General features: G+C 36.4%; 1 protein-coding gene across 1 annotated transcript in view; it reads left to right on the top strand.

Annotated features, from left to right (window-relative positions):
• Positions 1–22,280, top strand: part of VPS13B (vacuolar protein sorting 13 homolog B) — a 430,474-nt gene that overhangs the window by 71,599 nt on the left and 336,595 nt on the right. The window contains 2 exon segments of the mRNA XM_084211579.1: positions 2,386–2,580; positions 3,856–3,980. Coding sequence (XP_084067705.1) covers positions 2,386–2,580; positions 3,856–3,980 — 320 coding nt within the window.

Genomic DNA, 22,280 nt, shown 5'->3' with positions numbered 1-22,280 from the left:
AGGCTCAGAGAGACAGAAATTTCCTAATAGCCTTTATATGTTTTATGTTTTGGATATGTATAGTATAATGCCAGCTAAAGAATCCTATGCTGGTTTTATTCTTATAGGTCTCTTTTGTCAATGTGCAAAGTTGGGGTGCTCAAGTGGAAAATCTGTGGCTTGTAGTGAAGACTTGGAGTAGGTTTATCTCTTGTGCCAGAGGCTGGAAGGTGTTTTATGGGTAAGGGAGGGAGTGGGAAGAAGCGCAAACCTCATCAATTCTTGAGTTAAATTTCTAGGAGTTTTTGTCCAATATTTCATCTGATAGGCTGAGAGTGCTGTGATAACTCATCCTGAAGAAGAAAATGTTTTGAGGAGACCTCATTGAGGCCTTTCAGTACGTGAAGGGGGCTTCTGAAAATGAGGGAGAGGGTTTTGTACAGGTAGATAATGACAGGACAAGGGACAATGGCTTTAAACTAAAAGAGATCAGATTTATTTTAAATGTTAAGAAGAAATTCTTTATTCAGAGGGTGATGAAGCATTGGAAGAAGTTGCTCAGAGAGGTTTTTTTCCTTTTTAGCACTTTTTAATGCATTGCACTGAGTAGTGTAGTAGGTTGTGGAGCTTTTCACCTTATGGGCATGGGCAGATGCTATTTTCATAATGGAAGAACTGTCCTGTGTTTGTTGTAGGTTTGAGGTAAAAAACTTTGATTCCAGTGAATTTTTGGTTGATGTAGTCATTACTTGGAGTCTCAATTTACATTTCTTGAATGAAGCCAAGTGTATTTAAAATAATGATTTTGAATTTAGATTGAAAATCATATGTATGTCAACTTATTGTCCTATTTAATGAATTTTTTAGATTTGTAGTGTAATTTGGATTGGAAAAGATGTTTGGAGGTGTTCTCCAGGAGTTCAGCATCCTGGTCAAAGCAAGAGCAGCTTGCTCCAGGGGTTGTTCTGTCAAGTGCTGCATAAGCACCTCTTCTGTCTTGCTCTTCTCTGTACCCTCCCAGTAGGTTGCACTAGAGAGCAGTGGATTCTTCTCTGGCCTTCTCCAGACTGAAAGACTTCAGTTGTCCTTGTTTCTCCTAAAACTGAGCTCATGTGCTCTAACCCTATAGCCACTTTGTTTCCAGCAAACTTTATTCTGGTATGCCCATGTCCAACCTGTGCTGGGTGCAGTACTCCATTTTCATGAATACTATGGAAAATAGATTTGGATGTCTAAAATTGTGGTATTTATTTTCTATGGAATGGCATCTTCTTTTGCTGAGATGCAAAAGAATCATGACTGTGAATACATAAAAGATGACAGTATAAAGGCTAGATCAGCATGAGATAAGTATTATGGTGATAGTGCTTTGGAATGATAAAAAGGTAAACAAAGATTTTATAGGATGAAATATTTTGACTTTGCATATTCTTGTACTGGGTTGACCTCAGCCAGCTGCTAGATGCTTACCCAGCTGTTCTCACTCCCCCTCCTCCACACAGCAGTGGAGTAGAGAATGGGATGGGTCAGGGTAGAGGGGGGGATCAATTACCAGTATGAGCAAAACAAACTTGACTTGGATCAATTATTTTCACTTATTGCTAAGAATCCAAACAACATATATCCCCTATGCCCCTTTTCCCCTCAGACTCAATTTCACTCCATTCCCTGACTCTTCTACCTCCCTCCCCTTAAGAGAGGGGGATAGAGAATGGAAGATGGGGGTCAGTCTGTAACAGCTGAGCTCTGCCTCTCCCTCGTTCTCATGCTGTTCTGCCTCAGTGCAAGTCCTTCTGGCAGGTTGCACTCCTTGAAGGAGAATCTGCGCCAGCATGGGCACTCCTCAAGGCTGCAGTGCCCTTCAGGGCACATCCACCTCCTCCAGCATGGGGACCTCCCTGGACTCCATGCAGTGTGGATGTCTGCTCTGCTGTGGTGCCTGGAGCACCACTGCCTCCCCATTCGTCTCTCACCTTGATTTTCATGTTGCTGTTTCTCACTTATTCTCTGAGTCTTTGCAGCCTGTGGGATGTTTCTGCGTATTCTTAAATCTGTTTGCACAGAGGTGCCCCCAGCTTGGCTGAGGAGCTCAGCTGAACCCTGTGGTGGGGCTGTTGCAGCCCTGATGAACCTGGCCCAACACAGTCCCTGGTGTCCCCTCAGAAGCTGCCCCTGCACTGCCAGCACCCAGACACCTGCACCTAAGACAATTCCAGATAGAAAGTTGATTATTTTAAACTTCAAAGAAAATATTTTGGAAAGATTTGAGGATTTGTAGTATAATGCCGTAGTATCTATAGATAGTTTATTTCATGTAGATTTTCTTGCGTGTTTAGGTAAGAACATACAGATATGATAAATAATACATTTAAATTATTACATATTTTTTTTTCCTTCCTGCCCAAGAACTTAAGTGGGCTGTTAAATGCTGCAAGTTTCCAGCCCCTGCGGCCTTTACCTTCCGTGCGAATTCTGGTGGATAAGGTGAACCTGGAGCACTCGGTGCCCATGTACGCTGAGCAGCTGGTGCACGTGGTCAGCAGCCTCGGGCAGCCATCTGACAACCTGCTTCACTACTGCTACTCACACTGCTATCTGAAGGTGAGTGAGGGCTTGAGATGTGCACTGAGAACATCATGTATGTTTAGTTAGTCTGAAGTGTTAGCAGGTTTCCTGTAAGGATGTTTTCAGCTAATCAGAAAGGCCATAGAGTAAACACATTGCACAGAATGTTGTTGTTTGGGATTGCCGCTTCTGACTCGAGCCAAGTGTTTTGTAATGTACACTGCACACTTCATATGAGGAAACTGCAAACTGAAGCCCCAAGGTCCTTGTGACAAGATAGAATTATTCAGAAAGAAACTGTTTTCCTCATCTGAGATAATGCTCCTGTGGTTTGTAGATTGCTACAAATTTACAAACTTGATGGGAAGTTAGGAGGAAAAACTATCAACTAATAGTAGCATTGATAGAGCAAACCCATCACAGTGAAGATATGGACTCAAAAACTGTTAACAAACAATTTAATTGCTTTTCATTGTAAGAGGACAGATCTCTGAATGTTCTCAGTTAAAGATGCATTATGTGAGAGGAGCTCTTGTTGTGAGGCTAGGGGAAGCTTAAGGTACGGAGAACTGTTTTGAGATGGTTTAGTTGCCATCTGCTCTTTGGAGGAGTTTTAAGCAGGCTTTTCCAGCCTTTTAGGATGTGCTTAGGAAGTTTGAAACCTTTTGGGTGCTACAAAAATAAAAATATCTCATACTACTACTGTTAATTTTAGTCATTATCTCAGTTATCTATTCCCTTCCACGCTGATTTGTTCTGTTCTTGTGAATAGTGGTACAGCACTACAGTACTACAGCACTACAGTTTGTTTGCCATATTGAATGGGGAAGAATCATAAAGAATTCCTGTGATGTTTCTTTCTGTAGCCAGGCTCTTATTAAGAAAAAAAAGTTTTGAAGGGAAGGTTGTAATTTCCTTAAGTACCACTCTTTGGTAACAACCAGTGTTGTTATAATTACTCAAAGTGATTTTACTTTGTATGAAAGGCTGTATGTAATCTGCAAGTTTAAAGGACATAGACTTAAGTATTTGAGTTGAAAAATTGTAATTCAGTATTCTTTTAAATTCAGCAGACCGTGCTTAACACTTTTTGAGTGAAGTAAATATTTTGAAATGTATTTTTAGGGCATTATTCGAAGTATATTTCTGTAGCTATATTTGTTTTGGGAAAAAGAATTATCTAAAAATAATTCACATTTCTTTCAATATTTACTGAGTGTATTTATAAATACATACGTTATAAAATATCTTGAAAGTAAAGTAATCTAATCATTTGATAATATACCATTTGACCAACTGAATTTGTTCCAGATATTTGGTTTTCAAGCAGCATTGACTTCTTTGGACAGTAAAGGATTATACTGCATCCCTGTTCCAATTATCCCCTCATTCAGTACTGCTGTTTATGGCAAGCTGATCAAGTTCCCCAAATATTGGTGAGTATTATGCCTGTACAGTGTGTTTAAGTCATGTGCACACTTACTTTTGAATTTTAAATGAGGGATTTAAAAATGCCAAGCTTTGCATATATCCCTAAACTTCTCTGTCTCCTCTCGTATTCTATTACATCTGTTATCATTCATAAGTTTCTTTGTGAGGATAGCTGTCAGTAAACATTTTAGACCTGGTTTGCTTGAGAGACCTGGAGCAAATGACACCAAGGTCACTGTTCAGTGCCAGTATGGGCCAGTCACTTCAGATCACTGATCCTTGTGGGTCCCTTCCAGCTCTGCATATTCTGTGATACAGGAGCCCTGTGGTACATGGCTTTCTTCTAGACCTTGGAGGTTTCTGGAGCCAGTTGCCATTCTTTCTTGACCTGATACAAAAGTTGAAGTTACGTACTGATGGCAAGCTTGGTGTTTTAACTGAATAGGTCAGGTTTTTTTTTTTTAAATTCAACCAAATAAAAAGCAACAAACTGGGGGGTAAAACACCCGAATATCCCAAATTCACAATGCTTCTACTACACTTTTATTTGTTTCCCTTTACAGTTGGAAGTGTTTCAACATTGTGATGAGATATTTAAACTGTTTTTAGTACTTCAGATGTTAAATACAAATATTTTTCTTCTGAAAACAGTTCTGAACTTTATTATGAAATGTGCTATATAATTTTTTAAGCTTTAAATGCAATGGAAATTCAGTATTTGAATTTATCTTTGCAGTTCAGATTTTGTCATCATAAATATCAGTATGCAATATCAGATTTTATTGATGCGTTGCATTTATAAAAACTATTTTCAGGAAAATCCATTTTGACAATATTTTGGACAAGGTATTAGTTTTCTTTATTCCTCATTTTGAGTAGTAGCTGTCTGTAATACTGCTTTATGACTAAATCCATGCAAAAAAATTTACATGAAGTGACAAGACAATAAAAAAGCCGTTAATGGTCAAATATTTTGTCTTCAAACATTGTGTTGAATAGCTAATTTGTAAGATACATTTGTTTGTGAAACCTTAATGGATTATGCAAAAAAGTCTACTTCTATAATTGTTCTTAGTGTCATGTAAAGAATGTACTAATTTTTCTTTCACAAGCTGTGATACCATAATAAATGTAAATGGGTTTTAGCATTATCAGCACACCACCAGGTGGTAGCAGCCTAACTGACTTTGTCATAATTTCTATCAATAGTTTACAAAAGTATTAATGACTTCAAATTAGTTGCTGTTGTGTTGTACCATTTGGCTAAAAAAAAAAAGTTTCCAGGACACCCTATAATCAGCACTAATCAGAGTAGTTCAGGACTTGATAACTGACAGCTTGTCCTTATGCTCTCTGACATTTAACACTAAGCTCTGGTTAGTAATCCTGGTTAGCAAACTGCATGAATAAATCAGTGTTGAATGGCGAACTTAAATTTCTTCACTATATTCTAAACCCCGTGTTTAGTTGTGCAAAATCAAAAAATAATTAATTTAGGGATGAATTTTTAAATAAATCTGTCATCTGACGAGTTCATGGTATTCAAGTGCTGCTGCTTTCTCATGGATGTGCTTGTGCTCTTCTGTGTGTGTGTGTTTGTGCTCACTGTCCATCTCTTGCTCGCTCAGGCTTGGTTTCTTGTGCTTATCCTTGTGCACAGTTTCACACTTGCCCTCATCCTGTTTCACGTTCTTGGTCTTGCCCTTATTTTCTCTCTCTCATGCATTCTTGGATTGTCTTGTGTAATCTGCCTCTCTCACATTCTTTGTCTCTCTCTTTAAAAAATGCATTGTATTACCATGCATGCCCAGCTGGAAGGAGCTGTAGTTTTGGGGAGTGGAGGCAGGGGAATGATCCTGCCTTAAAACAGCAAACTGGCTATTGGCATTTATGAGAAGATATTGTTAGACCAACACTTACTGTGGTACTGTGTTCTAGTGTCTTTTGATGGTTTTCTCACTTTTTTCCTGTGATATGATCTCTTTGAATGGCTTATTTATTTCTTAATGAAATAAAAAAAAAGTTTATAAAATGAACTTAGTCCAACCATTTATCTAAACTAAGCAACACCAATTTGTGAGTAATAAAGTAGAAAAACAAATGAGTACAGCAGCAGCCTGGTTAAATGAAGTGTAGTTTGAAGTGAGTAAAACTCCAGATGAAACGCATCAAATAGCACTTCAGCTAAATCGAAATCAGCATGAGGACTGAGAGCTTCATTGAAGTCATGCAGTGAGTGAGAATTAGTCTGGTAGGATAACCTGGTAATGTCATTAAACTTAAATTCAGTCCTCCCTCCCAAATTATACCACCTGCTTTATTTGGATTTGTGGATTTCACATTCCAGAGTTTCTTAAAGTGCACACATCTGATGCTACATGTGTTCTTCTATTTCTTCGTAGAAAATACATACCACAGACCATACCTTTTAAAAACAAAGACATTTTATGAACTGTTATGGAATCCCTTAGGTAGTATGTTTTGAGTTAGCAGTGAAAATCTCAACTTTATTTCTGACATAAATCAGTAGAAAAGGTTTCTTTTCCAGTTTCAGTACAATAATCTAAAAATTACTGTTATATACAGTGTATAAAATACAAATATAAAAGATACTAATTTTTTAAAACTAGTTGATAAACATTGGCAGGCTGTTTTAACAGATAAAATTACAGCAACATCAGTCCAGTAAATTCCAGTAAATGACCATAAACAGTCATAAAGTGCTGTTTGCCTATCAGATTGATGTCTCTTTTAATTTCAGTTAGTACACTTTCTTTGTATAAAAGAAATGTGCTCAAACTCACTAGTTAACTAAGTCTTGGACATCTTTTAAATTGCATAGCTAATCTGTTTTTATTGGAAAGCGCAAACCATCTGGTCTTTTGTTTTTGTCAAGTGTAACAAGATGCAAAATACAATGTTAATGTCAATATTTTACAACTGCTTTATGTAGTGTTGCATGCCAGATTGTAAAGCAGCTTTCAGGAGGATGTCTAAAACCAACTGAGAATTAACAGAATATGGTTAAAAGCCTAGAGTGAATGACAAGAATGTTTATTGCCAAACAGAAATCTTGAGAGGAATTAGATGATTTTCTTTTATTCTTTTGGCTTCAATGTCTGTGGTAACAGATGAGGTAATCTGGTGTGAGACACTTCAGTGTTATAACCTTCTATCATTTCTAAGATACCACTTCATTGTACTTCTGAGGAATGCTAAATTAAAAGTACAGAATATGGATTTGTTATAGCCTTACTCTTATTATTCTGGTATTTGATTGACAGTGAAGTGTCCTCTCTATAATTTGAGCTAGATATCAGTCTAGTTATGTGTGTAATTTATTGCTTTTCCTAACCTGTCTTCTTTAAACAATTGTTCCAGACTCACGTTTTTGTTTTTCTCTCTCAGATCTGTAGGAAGTTTTTTACTCACTGTCTCTGCCTGTGACAGATTTTCAGACTCTGAGCTCTGGTAGAATGAAGTTATAAATGAGGGTGACATCAATATCCCTGATTCCTTTCTCTTCAGCTTCTTGGTCCTTTAGTCTGCTTTCAAGAGATCAGTTTTCTTGTTAGTGAGTCCCCTCTTTATTATTTGGATACTGGAGCAATAGCTGCTGTTTGCTGCTTTCAAGGAAGCACCAGTACAGAGTTGACTGATAGCTAGTCATGTTAAGTTTGAAGGTGTGAATTAACCTTTTATGAAGAGGTTGAGGATCTGCTAGGTAAATTATTATCTAGGACTTCATGGTCTGCGCTTGAATTATTAGAGAATTCAGAGCATTTAATTGGTTGTTCTTGAGTTTTAACTCTGTCAGAGCAAAAATCTTGAGTAGAAACTTGCAATTAGATCTCAGTAATTATTAGTTAACAAAGAACAGTTTGAGATACTTTGCGGTTTCTGCAAAGATTCTTTCTTTTGAGCTGCTCTCTGCAGACTGTCTCAAGAAATATATTTCAACTTAAATACATGCAGTGTGCTAATCTCCATCAGGATTCATCTTTCTGATGAAGAAGGATTTTTGGTAACAGGAGATTTGATTTGTGTTGGCGCTGTAGTTTCATTTCTTCCATGTTTTTATTGAAGTGCTTAATCGTTATTGACAAAAGCTGACAAAAGTTAAAAATTTGCTTTGCTGTTAAAAGCAGTCACATGTATCATATGTTGGGCACGTCAACTGTCCAGAGATCTGTCACTTGTTTCACACTCGTGAAAGCTGTGAATTACAGACCTGACATAGTTATTTTATTAATATGTGCACTTACAGTTCTGAAAGATCACTTAGGAAATTTAGATGCAGTGCTCTTCACATGAATTGAATATGAGTATTTCCTGTAGGCTCTTTTTATGAAGTCTCCAGAACATTTATATAGCATAGCTGCAATTAATATTTCAACAGAGATTTAACTGTAAAGGTAAACATTTACCGTGTCCTTAGAATCTGCTACATTTAGAGTAGATTGGCAAATCAGGTTATAACTGCCTTTTGGCTAATTATTATGCAAAGATTTTGAGAAATGTTCTTTGCCACCACTTCCTCGCTTTTATTTTGACTTTTTTCACGGTGTAATTGTTGCTTTGTGCACACAATTTAGTTTCTCTTTTATTTTCTAGCTTTAATATTAACATTACCAAACCCAAGGACTCTAACTCCGTCATTACTACTGGTTAGGTTTTTGCTCCAACTTTCATTATTGTAAAAGTGTTTGTTTTTTATATAGCTTTACTTCCATTTTCTTCCATCATGTGTCCCTTACAAGGCAAACACCCTTCTCTTAATCAAAACTATACCATTCAGTTGTATTCTTATTTATAGAATAATTTGTTGGACTTATTATGCAATTGAATAAGGTCATTATATGTTCTAGCCAGGATGTGCACCTGCTCGTGCCTGCTTCAGGGGTCATCTTGTAAATATCACATGCATTTAATGGTATCCCCATGAACTGACAAGGGTGAGAGCAAGTCATGTTGATCTGCAGAGTGGTAATGGAAGATTCTTACACATAAGAAGCTATTTAGCAAGGAAGTTAGGTTCTGCTGACATGGCCTTTACAAGAACCTTTAGCAAGGTACTACTGTCGTGACTGTAGATTTTTAGGATTTGCTGCTCACCAAAGGGAAGTTGAAAGTATATAATGGGGGATCAGGTGAACTGTCTGTTTTTGCTACTTTTTTGATTAAAACATCTTTACAGGGCAAGCCCGTGGAGTAATCTACTGAGGACTAGAAATCGTAGTAGATTTGTGAGCTTGAGAGTCACAAGATTTAGTTGTCATGACATTCAGTGCAATGGTGTTAGTAAGAGTAAAGCAGATCCTACTGGCAGGATCCTACTGCAACTATTCACAAACTGTGAGCATTAGATCATAAATCTAGGAAGTTTTCCCATAAATTGACACTTAGGTCTTGATTTTGGCAGCCTGTTTTACTGGCTAGTCACAATAGATCAAGAGCAATGTCAGTTTAGATTGGGTGTGGATTGCAGTTCACATGGGCTGTTGAGGGGCATACTCATTTCTTGGGTCAGAAGCAGAAACAGGTTGAAAACACATGAAACTCATTTTGTAGCATTCAGTTGTGGCTATTAGTTATGTCAGTAATTGAATTTAACTGCCAGATAAAAATTCGGGGTATTCTAAACAGAAAAGCTTTGGGGTTGAATGCCTGAACAAATGCATTCAGTGTACGGGGCAGGGCAGTTTTAGCCACCTCAGCATTGTTGCAGTTAGATGTGGCACATATTAGAACCTGTTTGAACTATTGAGCTGTGCCAGTGATAGGGGCTGTGCAAAAGCAGAGCACAACAGTCATTCTCTTGGCTCCTGCAGGGGTGGTTGTGTAGTAGTGCCTCACGTGTGAGCAGTCAGAACAGCACAGTAAGGAGTGTGCTGGATTGCTTCAGTGTTGTCCACTTCTCTGCTATTGCCTAGCAAACGCATCAAAGAACATAATACTAAATCACATTTTAAAAAAATTGGTTGGTAGCTGGTTTTGGTAGGGCATTACCTACCACTGACACTTTCAGAAGTTTGATTTGCTGTGCATCTTAGTGTTTGAGGAGTAAGTATGCCAGTATAGTATAGCATGTTGTGAACACTAATGTTGGGTGATATAACAGCTTGAACAGAAGTACTTCTCATTGATGTAACATATCTTGCTTTATAAAAGTTCAAGGGGGTCATGCTTATGTATAAGGATGAAGATGCTTAAAGAACTTGTGTAGAACATTTCTAATCTGCAGTGATATGAACATTTTAAGTTTCAACAAGAACATTTTGGGGCACTTTTCAACTGCACTGTTTTGGAAGGAGCTGTTGTTGGTTACCAAGAAAAGCACTTGGAACAGGAGGGGTTTTGCATTCAGAGTACATGACTTGCAGCTTGATTAGTGTAACAACAAATTAGATTCAGTTGCAACCCTCAAATTTAATTTTTTTAAAAAATCAAGTCCAGATCAAATGTTACTGTTTCTCAGCAGATGTGGTAGGCATCCTTCTGGAAATCTGTTGAAAGTGCACTTATAATAAATGTAAATTGGAAGCAGTTGTATTGTTCAGTATTGTCCATGAGGAGGAAATTCAGCAGAGTTGACACTAAAGGGTAGTCACTGGGAGTGTTTCCAGTGCAGTTATTTCGACTAATTAATTGTCAGATCTCTTCAGTGAGAGTAAATTAAGCTTATTAACTAATATCTGTCCAGGGAAAGTGATTGCACCTGGTGAATAGTTAATCCTGGTTTTTGGAAGTGTCAGGATTTGCTGGCATTTGTACTAGAAACAAGAAAATGGTATTTCAAAATGTGAAGGATTCTTGGGGTTGAAGCTGCATTTTGATTAGAGATTGGTGAAAGGTATTAAAAACACAGTCTTAAAGCTGAAATGCTGTTGTATAGCATAGATCCTAAGGAAAAACTGAATCCCTGATATATATTTCTTTTGTACTGGATATATTTAGAAATTCTGTTTCTCTTAGGGGTAACACTATCTTTATAAAAGGACCTGTTAGGATTTTCAGTGACATTCTCTGCTATGAGGCTTTACCCCTATAGAATCTGACTAGAAAGATGCACTGGTGGCAGTTCTTCACACAAAGTTTGTCCTTTGTTTCTCCAGAATTTTATCTGTAGTTTGGTGCCTTTTTTCCTGCCTGTGAGTGAATCTATGAATTATGAAGAGAAATAGAGTCTCTGCACTGGCATCTCTCCTGCTAAACAACTAGAAACCCATCTGTAACCCTGAAGCTTGATGTTTTCTCATATCTCAGTTCATAGACACATATCTACCTGTAGCTTTCCTTTCCACTCCCAAAAGGGGGGAAAAAATAAAATTAGATCTAAGAAGGACATATATTGAGGCTTCAGACTGAGGACAGCTTCTGACATGCTTGGTCCCTTCAGCATTGTTGGAGAAAGTGTCAGCCTGAAGCTCTGGCCTGAGGCTGGTGCGGAGCAAGTGAACAGGTCAGCAGTGCATACAGCACAGACCATTACCGGAGCCAGCACTCAGCCTCCATAGCTGGCAAACAGACAAGCTTGCAGCTTGGACCCTGAAACTGATTGTGGTGTCATTCTGCCAGCCAGCCCAAATCAAAGGCTGGTTATTACACAGAATTCTGAAGAAATGTACTTTAGTGTTGGAGTTGCTCTCTCACCTTTCACCTTTTTACTTGCATCTTCTTTTTGAGATAATGCCATGGGAGTTGATAGGATTCAAAGCACTGTTTTAAGAATTTGTAGTCATTAAATGAAAGAACTTGAAAAAAAAATAGCCTTTCATTCATTAGTACTTAGAATAATTCTACAGGGAACTATATTGGATTATTCACCTTGTGTACAAAATAATCCACTTTCACCAAAGCTGTGTGTTTATTTCTTGAATAAGCTATATGCCTATATAGAATTGCTGATTTTCTTTATCTTTTTATGTTTACCATCATTAAGCTCATGGAACATAGTCATGTTGCTGGCCAAGCTGTAGCATATCTCTTTTTGACTCTACAGATCTTCACTTTCAAGCGGTAGGCATCACTTCCACCTGAAGTGAGGTACCAGAAACAGAGTTAAATTATGCACCTTCTCTTGCAAGCAGGTTAATGTGACTCTCAGTTGAGGCTGGTGCCTGTGATAAATGGTGACCGCACACATTTTATTAAAAAACAAAGTAATTATCTTGACTCAAATAACCCAAATATAAAGGCTAAGGTGTATGTTCAGCTGTCCATAATACCTTAGCATCTTTACTGCATCTGTGTTCATCTGTAGGTGGAAGAAACATACTGTACTGTGTCCATTATCATTTGTTTGTTGTATTCTCCTCATGCTTGTTCCCTCTGTGACCTAGAGGTGCTTTTGTTTTTTCATAGGAATAGTCCTTCTATTAGATCAGGATCTCTTTGGTTCTAAGCTGTGTTTGTTTCCTTACACACAAACAATATGCATTCTCAGCATTTTTCCTCAATCACTTCTATCCTAGTTGTTTATAGGTTTGTATTTTTAGTACTGTTTCTTTAGCAATGCCTTTTAAAGGAAGTTAAAGTAACCTGTCAGGTGTACATACTGAGGAACAGCACTGAATGAGTATTGAGGTATGGTGTTGAATTCATGTAAACATTTGGATCTCCATTTGGGCCTGTATGTTTGATAAAAATTGTCTGGTTTTTATTATATTTTATTATATTTTAATCTAAAGGACGCCAGCTCCCAGTTTATGAACTAGATTTTTTAGCATGGTGTATTTTAGACGGGAATGTTAGAGGGCCATTTGAACAAACAAAGAAAAAGAGAACAAGTAAAGGCAGGCTCAGGTGGTACATGAAGTTCTTAAATAGAAAAATATGAGAATAAAACCTGTTTGTCAGATTTGGAAATCATTATAACTGTTGTAGATACTTCTGACATCAATGTAAGAAATGGAAAGGATTGTCAGTTCAGACACCAGTACAAAACCTGTGGATTCATTTTTTAATTGATCAGATTTTTTTTCTTATTATAATGTGTGTTTTTCAAACAAAAGCCAGTATAATTCTTTTCTTTACTGATGTTTAACTAGTTTTTTCTTTGTGTTTAGTGGCTGATTCCAAAATGAGCAATTGAATCGAAGGAAATATTTGGTAAACATGATTAGAATATTTATTTGATAATAAAGAAATACCTAGGGAGAATGAGAGAATGAAGAACCTGACTTTAATATTTTAAATGAGCAAGTAGAAATGGGACTTTTATAATGTCATTGACTTAGTTTGTTGCTCTGAAAGTACTTGTATATCTTTGATTTTGTATACATGTTGGATTTGTCTGTGCATATATATAAAATAAAAGAACATACCTTTTTGATGTGTTTTACTGACAAAATCTTAATTATGTGTGTGTATGATAATTTTGATGGCCTTGAAGACTCACTAGAGCTTGTGGAGTTTTTAAATTATTAAATAGATGTTACGGGACACAGTGAACAGATCAAAACTGAACACAGGAAAACTGTATCTGTAGAATCTGCTTCAAAGCTTGTATTATTTTTGAGGAATGAAAGGTGTAAAGTAAAGCAGAGTCAATGCTTAAAGATGGTAAATTTAGATTTAACAATAATTGTGGTCTTTGAAGTATAAAGTATTACGCGTTTACTGAGATTTAATGTTTTGCTTTAAATAGCTTTTGATAGCCTTTAAAATTCTTTTGAGGTTGATACTTAATGAGGCCACAAAATAATAATTTTCAAGTCTTTGTACTCTTTCTGCAGTTATGCAGTGCGTACGTGTGAACCATTAGCGCACCTTGTCCATTCATGTCCTTGCTGTTTAAGACACCCTTGATCCATCCTTTGCTATTTTAAAGGCTTTTCTAGTAATCAGAAAACGAAAATGTGCATCCCTGTTTCCAGAAACTTCTTTTTAATATTTTAACTTTTCTCTTAAAGGATAGTGGAATTTGCTTTTGAGGTACTTTAAAGGACAGAGTTAAGTCCTTTTATTTAGCAGCCTGGTTGGATTTTAAGGATCACTCTTCCAACCCCAGCCATTGTGATTTACCTTTCTGGATTTGACAGAACTCAGACACAGAAGTACAGCTTCTTTTTTTTTTTAGTTTTGTGTATTTTGTTTGTGATATCTCCATTTAAGGCAATAATTTTGTTCAAATGCTAGTTTTGTTTTGCTAATGCAAACATGCACCTTCTTACTGCTCTGACTAGCTATAAAAAAATTGTCAGAATTTCAAGTAATCTTTTTTCTCTCAGTGCAAATGTATCCTTTTTTCCACCAAAATATTTTATCTATTTGTGAAAGACAATAAATGACATACAAAAGTTTTTAGTAGAAGAAAATAACAGAAGCCCCCAAATCATAACCCACTTACCTTTTTGGACAATTTTTTTTTTACTGAGATACAGTTGTTACTGTTTACTTGAAGTTGGGGTTGTGTTCAGCTCTTAAATCTTTAGCAAGGAATTTGAAACTGTGTTAGTTCCCAAAAAGACCTTTGAACTGGGTTTGTCAGTGCAGTTTTCTTCACTGAGCACCAGCATGTTTGAGCCCTTCTGGCTCCCTGTTTTACCTGCTAATGGCAACCAAATGGTTCTGTGTGGCAGATTTAGAGGATTGATTTAATGGCTGTTTGTGCTGCTTCTGGGGTTGTGTGAGGGGGGAAAGAGGAGAGGGAAAGGGAGAGGATGGGGTTACTTCCCTAGACAGTAAAGCAGGCTGCATTGTGGGAAGCCAGTTCCCCAAACCCAGAACCACCCTGGTGACTCCTGAGATTGGATACACTGTAGTATCCAAAGCAATGGTACTGGATTTATAAAAGCTATAAAGAAGAGTAATGCTTGCTTTGTTTTAGTAAACACAGATCTTTGTGGTTTGGAAATTTATGGCCACTGGCAACTTTTACCTGATCACCCCTGGTAGTTTTGGTCATCTGCAGCTGTTTAGTTACAGTATTGGCAAGTTTCAGCTGATTCCTTCTTGTCTCCCACCCACAACCAACATTTACTTACAAAATTAATGATAATGATGGCTGGCATTTAGTTTGGCATTGCTGCTTTTTCTGATAGGAGCTCTTTCTCAGGAAAAGATACAAGACACAATTAAAATGTAGGTGTAAAAATTCTCTGCTTTTTACATGATTGATTGATTCCCTTTGCACTACTTTCATTAAGGCAATGCTTCCCTATTGAATGTCCCTGCTTCTTTGCAGTCTTGTTCTGGCTTTTTTTTTTGTTTGTAATACATTTTGATTTTTAGCTGCTGTAATGAATACTGTTTTTTCTCGTGGTCTTTATATTTGGATCTTGTGGAAACTAATGCAGCTGTCATATCCCTTCCCCTGTTGTCAATAACATCCACCATCAACAACAGGAGGATTCCTAGATCCAAGTAAAAAAGTTAGGCCTTCTCTAGAAGTAAAGAAAGACTGGATGTTTACAGTGTAAGTAACTAAGAAAGGTCTTGAATTCTCATTGAGGGCATTTAATGATGAAAGTTTCTCTTTTCCCCTCTTTTTTTCAGATCTCCACCTTATACCTTGTGGAGTTCTGAAGATGCCGTTCTTTAACAACATAACTTTATGCTTAATATTTATGGTTTACGCACATTAAACCTTAAATACATAAAAAAGACTGAGGTCTGCTTGTTATCTCCTCAGAGCAGGGAACTTGTAGTTTTATTCTTTTATGTATTAAAAAATATAGATCATATTACTTTGATTATTTCTGGAGACAGTTACTAACTAGTGCCTAGAAAAAGAGTTTTTTGCAAAGAAAGAAATAGCTATTAGTGACTGATGTCCACTTGCAGTTTGGTGACAGTTCAAATCCCTGGCATCTGTCCCATTGATGAATCAGTAAACTGAATTTGATCTGAGCATCCTAAATATGTTTCTCTAATGCAGCTACAGGTTTTAGATGTTCCTGCATTACAGTTTCAACAGACACCTTAGTTTATCTTGTGTCCAAAAACAAGACTGAAAACCCCCAATCCCTTCTTGTTGTCAACAAATTTTTAGTTCAGATCTGCTTTCTTGCCTGCTTTCAGAAAACATTTAACCCACAGGTAAAAAGACTCATCAGATACTTTGTGAGGCTCAAATCATGTTGGGGGAAATTAGAACTTTCCTATCTTCACATTCAGGTGGTTGTTTTTTCTTGCACACTTTCTTCCCTTGCAGTCCTGTAGCACAGGTCACTGTTTCTCACTTCTTGCTGCATTACAAACCAGTATTATTATCTGCATGTAGCAACCATAATGTTTAATCTAATGGTCATAACTGTAATGACCAGATGGGACAAAATGAATAAAATTTTTTAAAAACAACCCAAGTTCAGAGCTTTTGACATGTCCAGAGTTGTGCGTTCTTTGCTTAAAAGGGACTTTTTTCAAGGTTTTTTTCCTTTTAGTTTGATTTCATAGTTTTTGTTCTAGTAATATGCATTCATTTTTGCTGTGCTGTATAAAGCTGAATTTTATTGTTGCATTAAAACACACAGTGTATCAAGAATTTAGAGTGGATAGCTTCTGTTCATTTTCTAAACCATATTAAAGTTTGTACTCTGCCCATATTGCTTTGTTTTCACAATTGTTTCAAGGAAATCTGTGGGAATTTTTTTGAAGTTTGCATGTGACTGAACATTTTGTAAAATCACTGACAACTTATATTTCAGAATTGATGTTAAAAAATCTGTACAGAAGTTTATTTTGAAATGACAGCATTTTTCTCTTCTAATCCCATATCTAAAATTTTCAGAAATATCAAGTGTTTTGATTTACTGAAAAAAAAAAAAATTGGTGAATGTTGAAGTTCATTGTTCTCTCCCTTGTAATAAATTGTGTGATTAACAGTGTTTCCTACAAATAAGAGGCCAAGGCAGCTGCAGCTCCTGAAAATTCCTTTATGTCAGAGATGATGTAAGATACCAGGCAGCCTTTAGTGAAATCTGTAGAAGAGCAGAAGTTGAAGACATCAGTCTTGGAGGTGTTTTTGGAATGAAATGTTTTAAAGCAAGTTTAATTGTTGGGGTTTTTTGATAGTAACTAACTTGGTCCTATAGCATGAATAATTGGATGTTGTTCTCTGAAGACTGAAAATCGTGTTAGTATATGTGGACATGGGATATATTTGGGTTTTTTTGTGGATAGCAGTGACTTCATTTTGGCATTTCAACCAGTAATACTTCCATTTTCCTTCCTACATTTCCTTTAGAGGTTTGATATTTGTCATTAAGGAACTAGATATTGTTTCCTTTAGAATAATAATAATAGTTACTTAAGTGTTAAGAAAAAGGATCAAAATTTTTGTTTTTCAAAATTAGATATCAAACATTAGATTAAGTAGAAATACAGATTTGTCGTAGGTATGTAGATGAAGCCTTTGCTCATGTCTTATAAAACCAATGTGCACTTTCTGGTTGCCTAAGAGGAAAGGTGTGCAAATGCTGACTGAAATTATTTGGACATTTAAATTACATTCAGGTTCTTCTAAGGCACAATTGCTAGGTTCTAGTAGCAGGTTACCATTTTTGTTATTTTGGAAAAAATGAACTAATCGTGTTTTACTGTACAGGATATGAGTAATAACAAAGATCAAATTTTTTCAAACATTTTGCAGGTTCCAGCTTTGCAGTTGGGGACTCTGTATAAACCTCTGGACCCAGCTGTTCACCACTATATTCTTTCAATCACTCTGAGGTGTTGATTTTACAAGAATGAGTTGCTGTTCCTAAAGTCTACAAACTGAAAATATTTCATAACGGGCCTCTGAACTTACATGGATTGGTTATATTCATGCCTCTGCATGCTGTATAATAAGGACCAATTCATGTTTTTGTTCAAAAACAGCAAAGAAAACTATTTTCTTTAATGGCACGCCAGATTTATTAAAATATTTCAGCAAGTCTGTATTACAGTTTGTCAGCAAACTGGCTACAACCAAAGAGTATTTAAAAATCATTTAATTAGGACAGATTCATTTTCACTCCATGCCACTACACAGCAAGACTTGCTTGTTCATATTTCTTTAAATTTATTCTGGAACTTGTCCAAGTTCAGCTTTAATGAGTAGCCTATCCTGCTAGTTAGGATTTATTTTCCCCTAGAGAAGAGTGTTTGAATTGGTAGGTTTTTAACCTGTTCAGTTAAATGAACATATGTTCAGAACTGCATCTTAACTCTTGAGTGTAAAGACTTGAGAAATAATTATTCCTATTGTGGTTGCAGTTCCAAAATGCAGTTTAAGTAGTGTTTTTAGACCCAAACTTTGTGCCACAACTTTTTTAATAAGGTGAAGAGTTTTGGTATGAAGTTGCTTAATGCAAATTTAATGGTACAGTTTAGAACCACAGATCTGATATGGTTTACTGAAAAAAACTATTTGTCCTTGTATTTTCACTTAGTACTTGAATATATCTCTTGGGTCATAAAGCTTGGTTAAATATAGCTCAATACCTTATTAATGATGTATTTTCCATATTAACAGGTGCAGGTTGGTGGCAAACTTATATTTTAAGATCTTTTAAATGCATTATTTGTGTTTCAAAACTATTATAATAAATCCTGAATTATAATTGTACTTTCATCACTAGCCGGGTCTAGTTAATATTTCCTTTAAGGAACATTTGCTGCACACATGGTACAATGCTTCCTCTGCCCTGAGGTTTTTTTTCTATAAAGAAGGATTTATTTTCAACTTCCCATTCCTCCAAATGTATCTGAAAAGGACCAGAAGACTTTATTCCTATGGGATTGTTAAAGTACAGTAAGTGTAGAATTTGCATATTGTTAAAAAAAAAATCATATGCTGTTACTACTCCTAAGGGACAATTTTATGGGAAACTTTTTAAGTTTTGAATGTAGCATAGGTCAGTACGGTAGCTGTAATATGCATTAGTTGAATAGTCAGACTTTTAAAGCAAAATCTTTTGCACTGCTATATTGTATGCTGTGTTTGTCACAGCTCTTCAGATTCCCTCTGAAATACATTAATTTGTTATTAAAAATATGTTTAGATGGACTTGTTGTCGAGTCATGTTCATTCTGAAGTTAGAAAACATTTGAAGAAAAATGTTTTCTACCTTCTTGGTTCCTTCCCAATTTTACATTAGGAAACCCATCTTTTGAAATATTTAAACACTTTGTTCTGAAATACTTAGTTTTAATCCTGCAAAGTAATATTCAGAAATAAGGGAAAAAATAGAGAAAATGTTGTGTGCAAGGATAACAAAAGGAAAAAATACCAGAAAGGAAAAATGTAACAGTGCACTTCCATACTGAGATAAATAATAAAAGATTACAGCATGTGGCTAAAAAAAAAAAGGAATACCAGGAAACAATCTGATGTCATTATGCATTACATTTCTTTCCAGGTAATGGATGCAAAAGCTATCCTAAAATGCATAGCTAGTTTTCCAACTCCAGTTCTGTGTAAAAGAAATGAGTTATGCTGTCTGTCTAATACTAAATTTTAAAATAGATTAATTATTGTTTTACCATTTTGTTTCACAGGAATGGATTTTCTTTTTCAGTTTTTGCCTTCTTTACTCATGCACATCTGTTTTGCTTGAATTGATAGATTAGTGAGCTTGGATTTGAACTCTAGGAAATTTTAGGAAAACAAGTTCAAATTCTAACTTGGGCTGAACATCAGAAAAGGTTTCAGAATTTCAGTCTTCACCTGTGCTTTTCATGGGACACAGGGTGGCTACAGGCATATATATGTACATTTGTACAGAGCATTTCTTGTGTATCTGAGGAGCTGGAATGGGACACATGTTTTATGTAATTTTATCCACAAGAAAGTGATCATGTGTCCTCTTGTGCATTTGTGTGGTAGAAATGATCACAATATGTTCCAGACTCTTTATTCCTTTTGGGTGTCTGAGTCAAAGTATTTTTCTTAACTGGTGGGTTTTTTTGGTCTGGTTTTTTAAAATCAGGCAGCATCTGTCTCTATTTGCCTGACTTAATACTGCTATTATTTTCAGTTTTTGTTTCATCTCTCCTTAAAGTAGTTCTTATTTTCAGACTAGGTAATTTCCTGATGTTTAAAAAAATGCTTTTTTTAAAATGGATTTTTTACACCAGCTCAATTCAAATGTGTTTGGATACATTCTTTTCTATGATTTGTACTTTTTGTGAGAAGAGCATTTTCAGGAAAGGTTTTCAGTGTGTTTAAACTTCAAACTGAAACAGGAAGAGCTTCAGGAGTTTTGTACAGATATTTCTTTCCCTTTTTGTGACCTACTGTGCTGGAATGGGGTCTGGTCATGTACTCCAGAAAGATCTGTACTTGGCTGTCAGCAGATGAGGCAGGTGGGAGATGCAGAGTTCCCCCAAACAGGTCTTACGTAGCTTCTTTGTTCCAGCTGTTTGTGACTCCTATTAAAATAAACAAAACCAAAAAAACCCCAACCAAACAAGGCTTAATACAAGATCCGTTCTTCAAAGGCCTCTAATGAGTTTTGATTTTTCTAGCCCCAAAGGCTGTACCTATAGGTAAATTCAGACTTCAAAGACAGATGGGTTTATTCGAACAGGAGATGGCTCTTTTTGCGGGGGAGTTGTGGAGCATGGTGTGTGCTCATATGAAAGAGATTTCTACTACCAATCACAAGGCTGAGTTCTTCCATATAAACATGAAATTTTTTTCCTTCATCCCTGTTTTTTCCTGCAAATGGCATTTGAAGCTGGCAGCATAATTGTGTCATTAGCTTCAAATGAGTTGCAAATCAGAGGCAGTCTTGTTTCTGGTTTCCTCCCCCTTCTCTGCATTTTTGAGACAGGTAATCCTAATTCCGAGCTTTATGAGGTTGGAAAACCTCATTCTAAAGAATACTGATTACTATTACAGGTTACAACATCTGTTTTTGTTTGTTCTTTGTCCTTCATGTGTATTTACATCCATTTCTGAAAAACTTTCATGAGTATCTTCTTTCATAAGAATCAGTTTTTCTTTTTATTTTTATATTAAAATTGTGAGGAACAATGGCTATTGTGAATAGGCTTTATGTGGCACTTTGATCTGTGGTGTAGACATCCACAGCTGAGAAGTATTGTAATGTCCCTTTATAAGCAGTGGGCAGAAACAGTAACCTGCAGAGACATTAAATTTGTAATCCTCAGATCTTGAATGAATGGATATCTGTCTGCTGTGTCTACAAGTGCTGCTGTCCTTCGATTTACCTTGAAAGGTTCTAGACCACAGTGTTAGGTGTGGATGTTTGTTTTTACTGTAGGTATCTGCACTGAGCTTAATTCCTCTTGTTCCAGGGAAGATGGTTTTCACTTACAGCTATTTACTGGTTTTGACAAGGAATTAAAGGAAGGAGCTCCATTTAGGACTTGGGGTGAATTATTCTATGACCAAGTCTAAATTGAAATTGATGACATGATGTTTAGCTGTACCACCGTGTAGACGCAGTGGTTGAGAGATGTCTTTAGATGTTCAGAGTGCTTGTTTCCAAACCATGCTTCATAAGTCACATCTGCAGCTTATGGGCCAAAAGTGTTAGCAGCAGAATATTTTATTACTCTGCTGCTTCATCTAGAGCATAGTGATCCTGGGTCTGAGAAGTGATCTAGTGTTTTTCTCTTCACAGTTGTCTTTGTGAAGGCCCACTCTCACAATCAGATGCAGAATGTTCAAGAAGCCTACTCCTTATTACCTGAATTTTGTCTCATTTCATGCTGCTGAAGGTTTTAGAATTTGGACATCATAAATGGCCTTCTTCTTAATTCGTGGAGCCTCCTGCAGAGTCTCTACTGCCAGTACTATCTTACATATGTTAGGTCACACAGCTGCTAGCATTTTCTTTTGGGCCTAGATAGGAGATGTGGTGTATTATGGCTGCTTCTGAGAGTTCCTTGGAAGGTTTTGATTTTGCTGATCTGAAGTGTTGTTGAATGTCTGCGTGTCTTTACATATTCCATCCCTTGGAATGCATTTTGGTAAAGCATGCTTTTTTCAGGGCCAATGGATTTTGTGTGCAGTTCAATGGATTTTATATGCAGTTTCAGCAGCTTTGCCTCATTTGAGGCTCTGATTCCCAGTGTAATATTTACCTACTGTTTATATTTAAGGGGCTTTAAACATGTCCCTAAAATTTTCTAACGGAGGAGATGTTCCAGAATGAGAAGGAGCTGACACATGGATCAGTAATTTTATTTCATGGAATCATAGAATGGTTAAAATTTGGTGCAATCTTAAAGATCATCTAGTTCCAACCTGCCTGCCATGTAGGACATTAGACAAAATAATGCTAAATAGCAGAAAAAATACATTTCAGTGGTGGAGTGGAAGGTGATTAGGGCAAGAATAATAATGT

The sequence above is a fragment of the Fringilla coelebs genome (genome assembly GCF_963513975.1).
Source record: "Fringilla coelebs genome assembly, chromosome: 1".
Taxonomy (NCBI): Eukaryota; Metazoa; Chordata; class Aves; order Passeriformes; family Fringillidae; genus Fringilla; species Fringilla coelebs.
The sequence above is the reverse complement of the archived record's forward strand: the minus strand, read 5'-3'. Positions and strand labels throughout refer to the sequence as shown.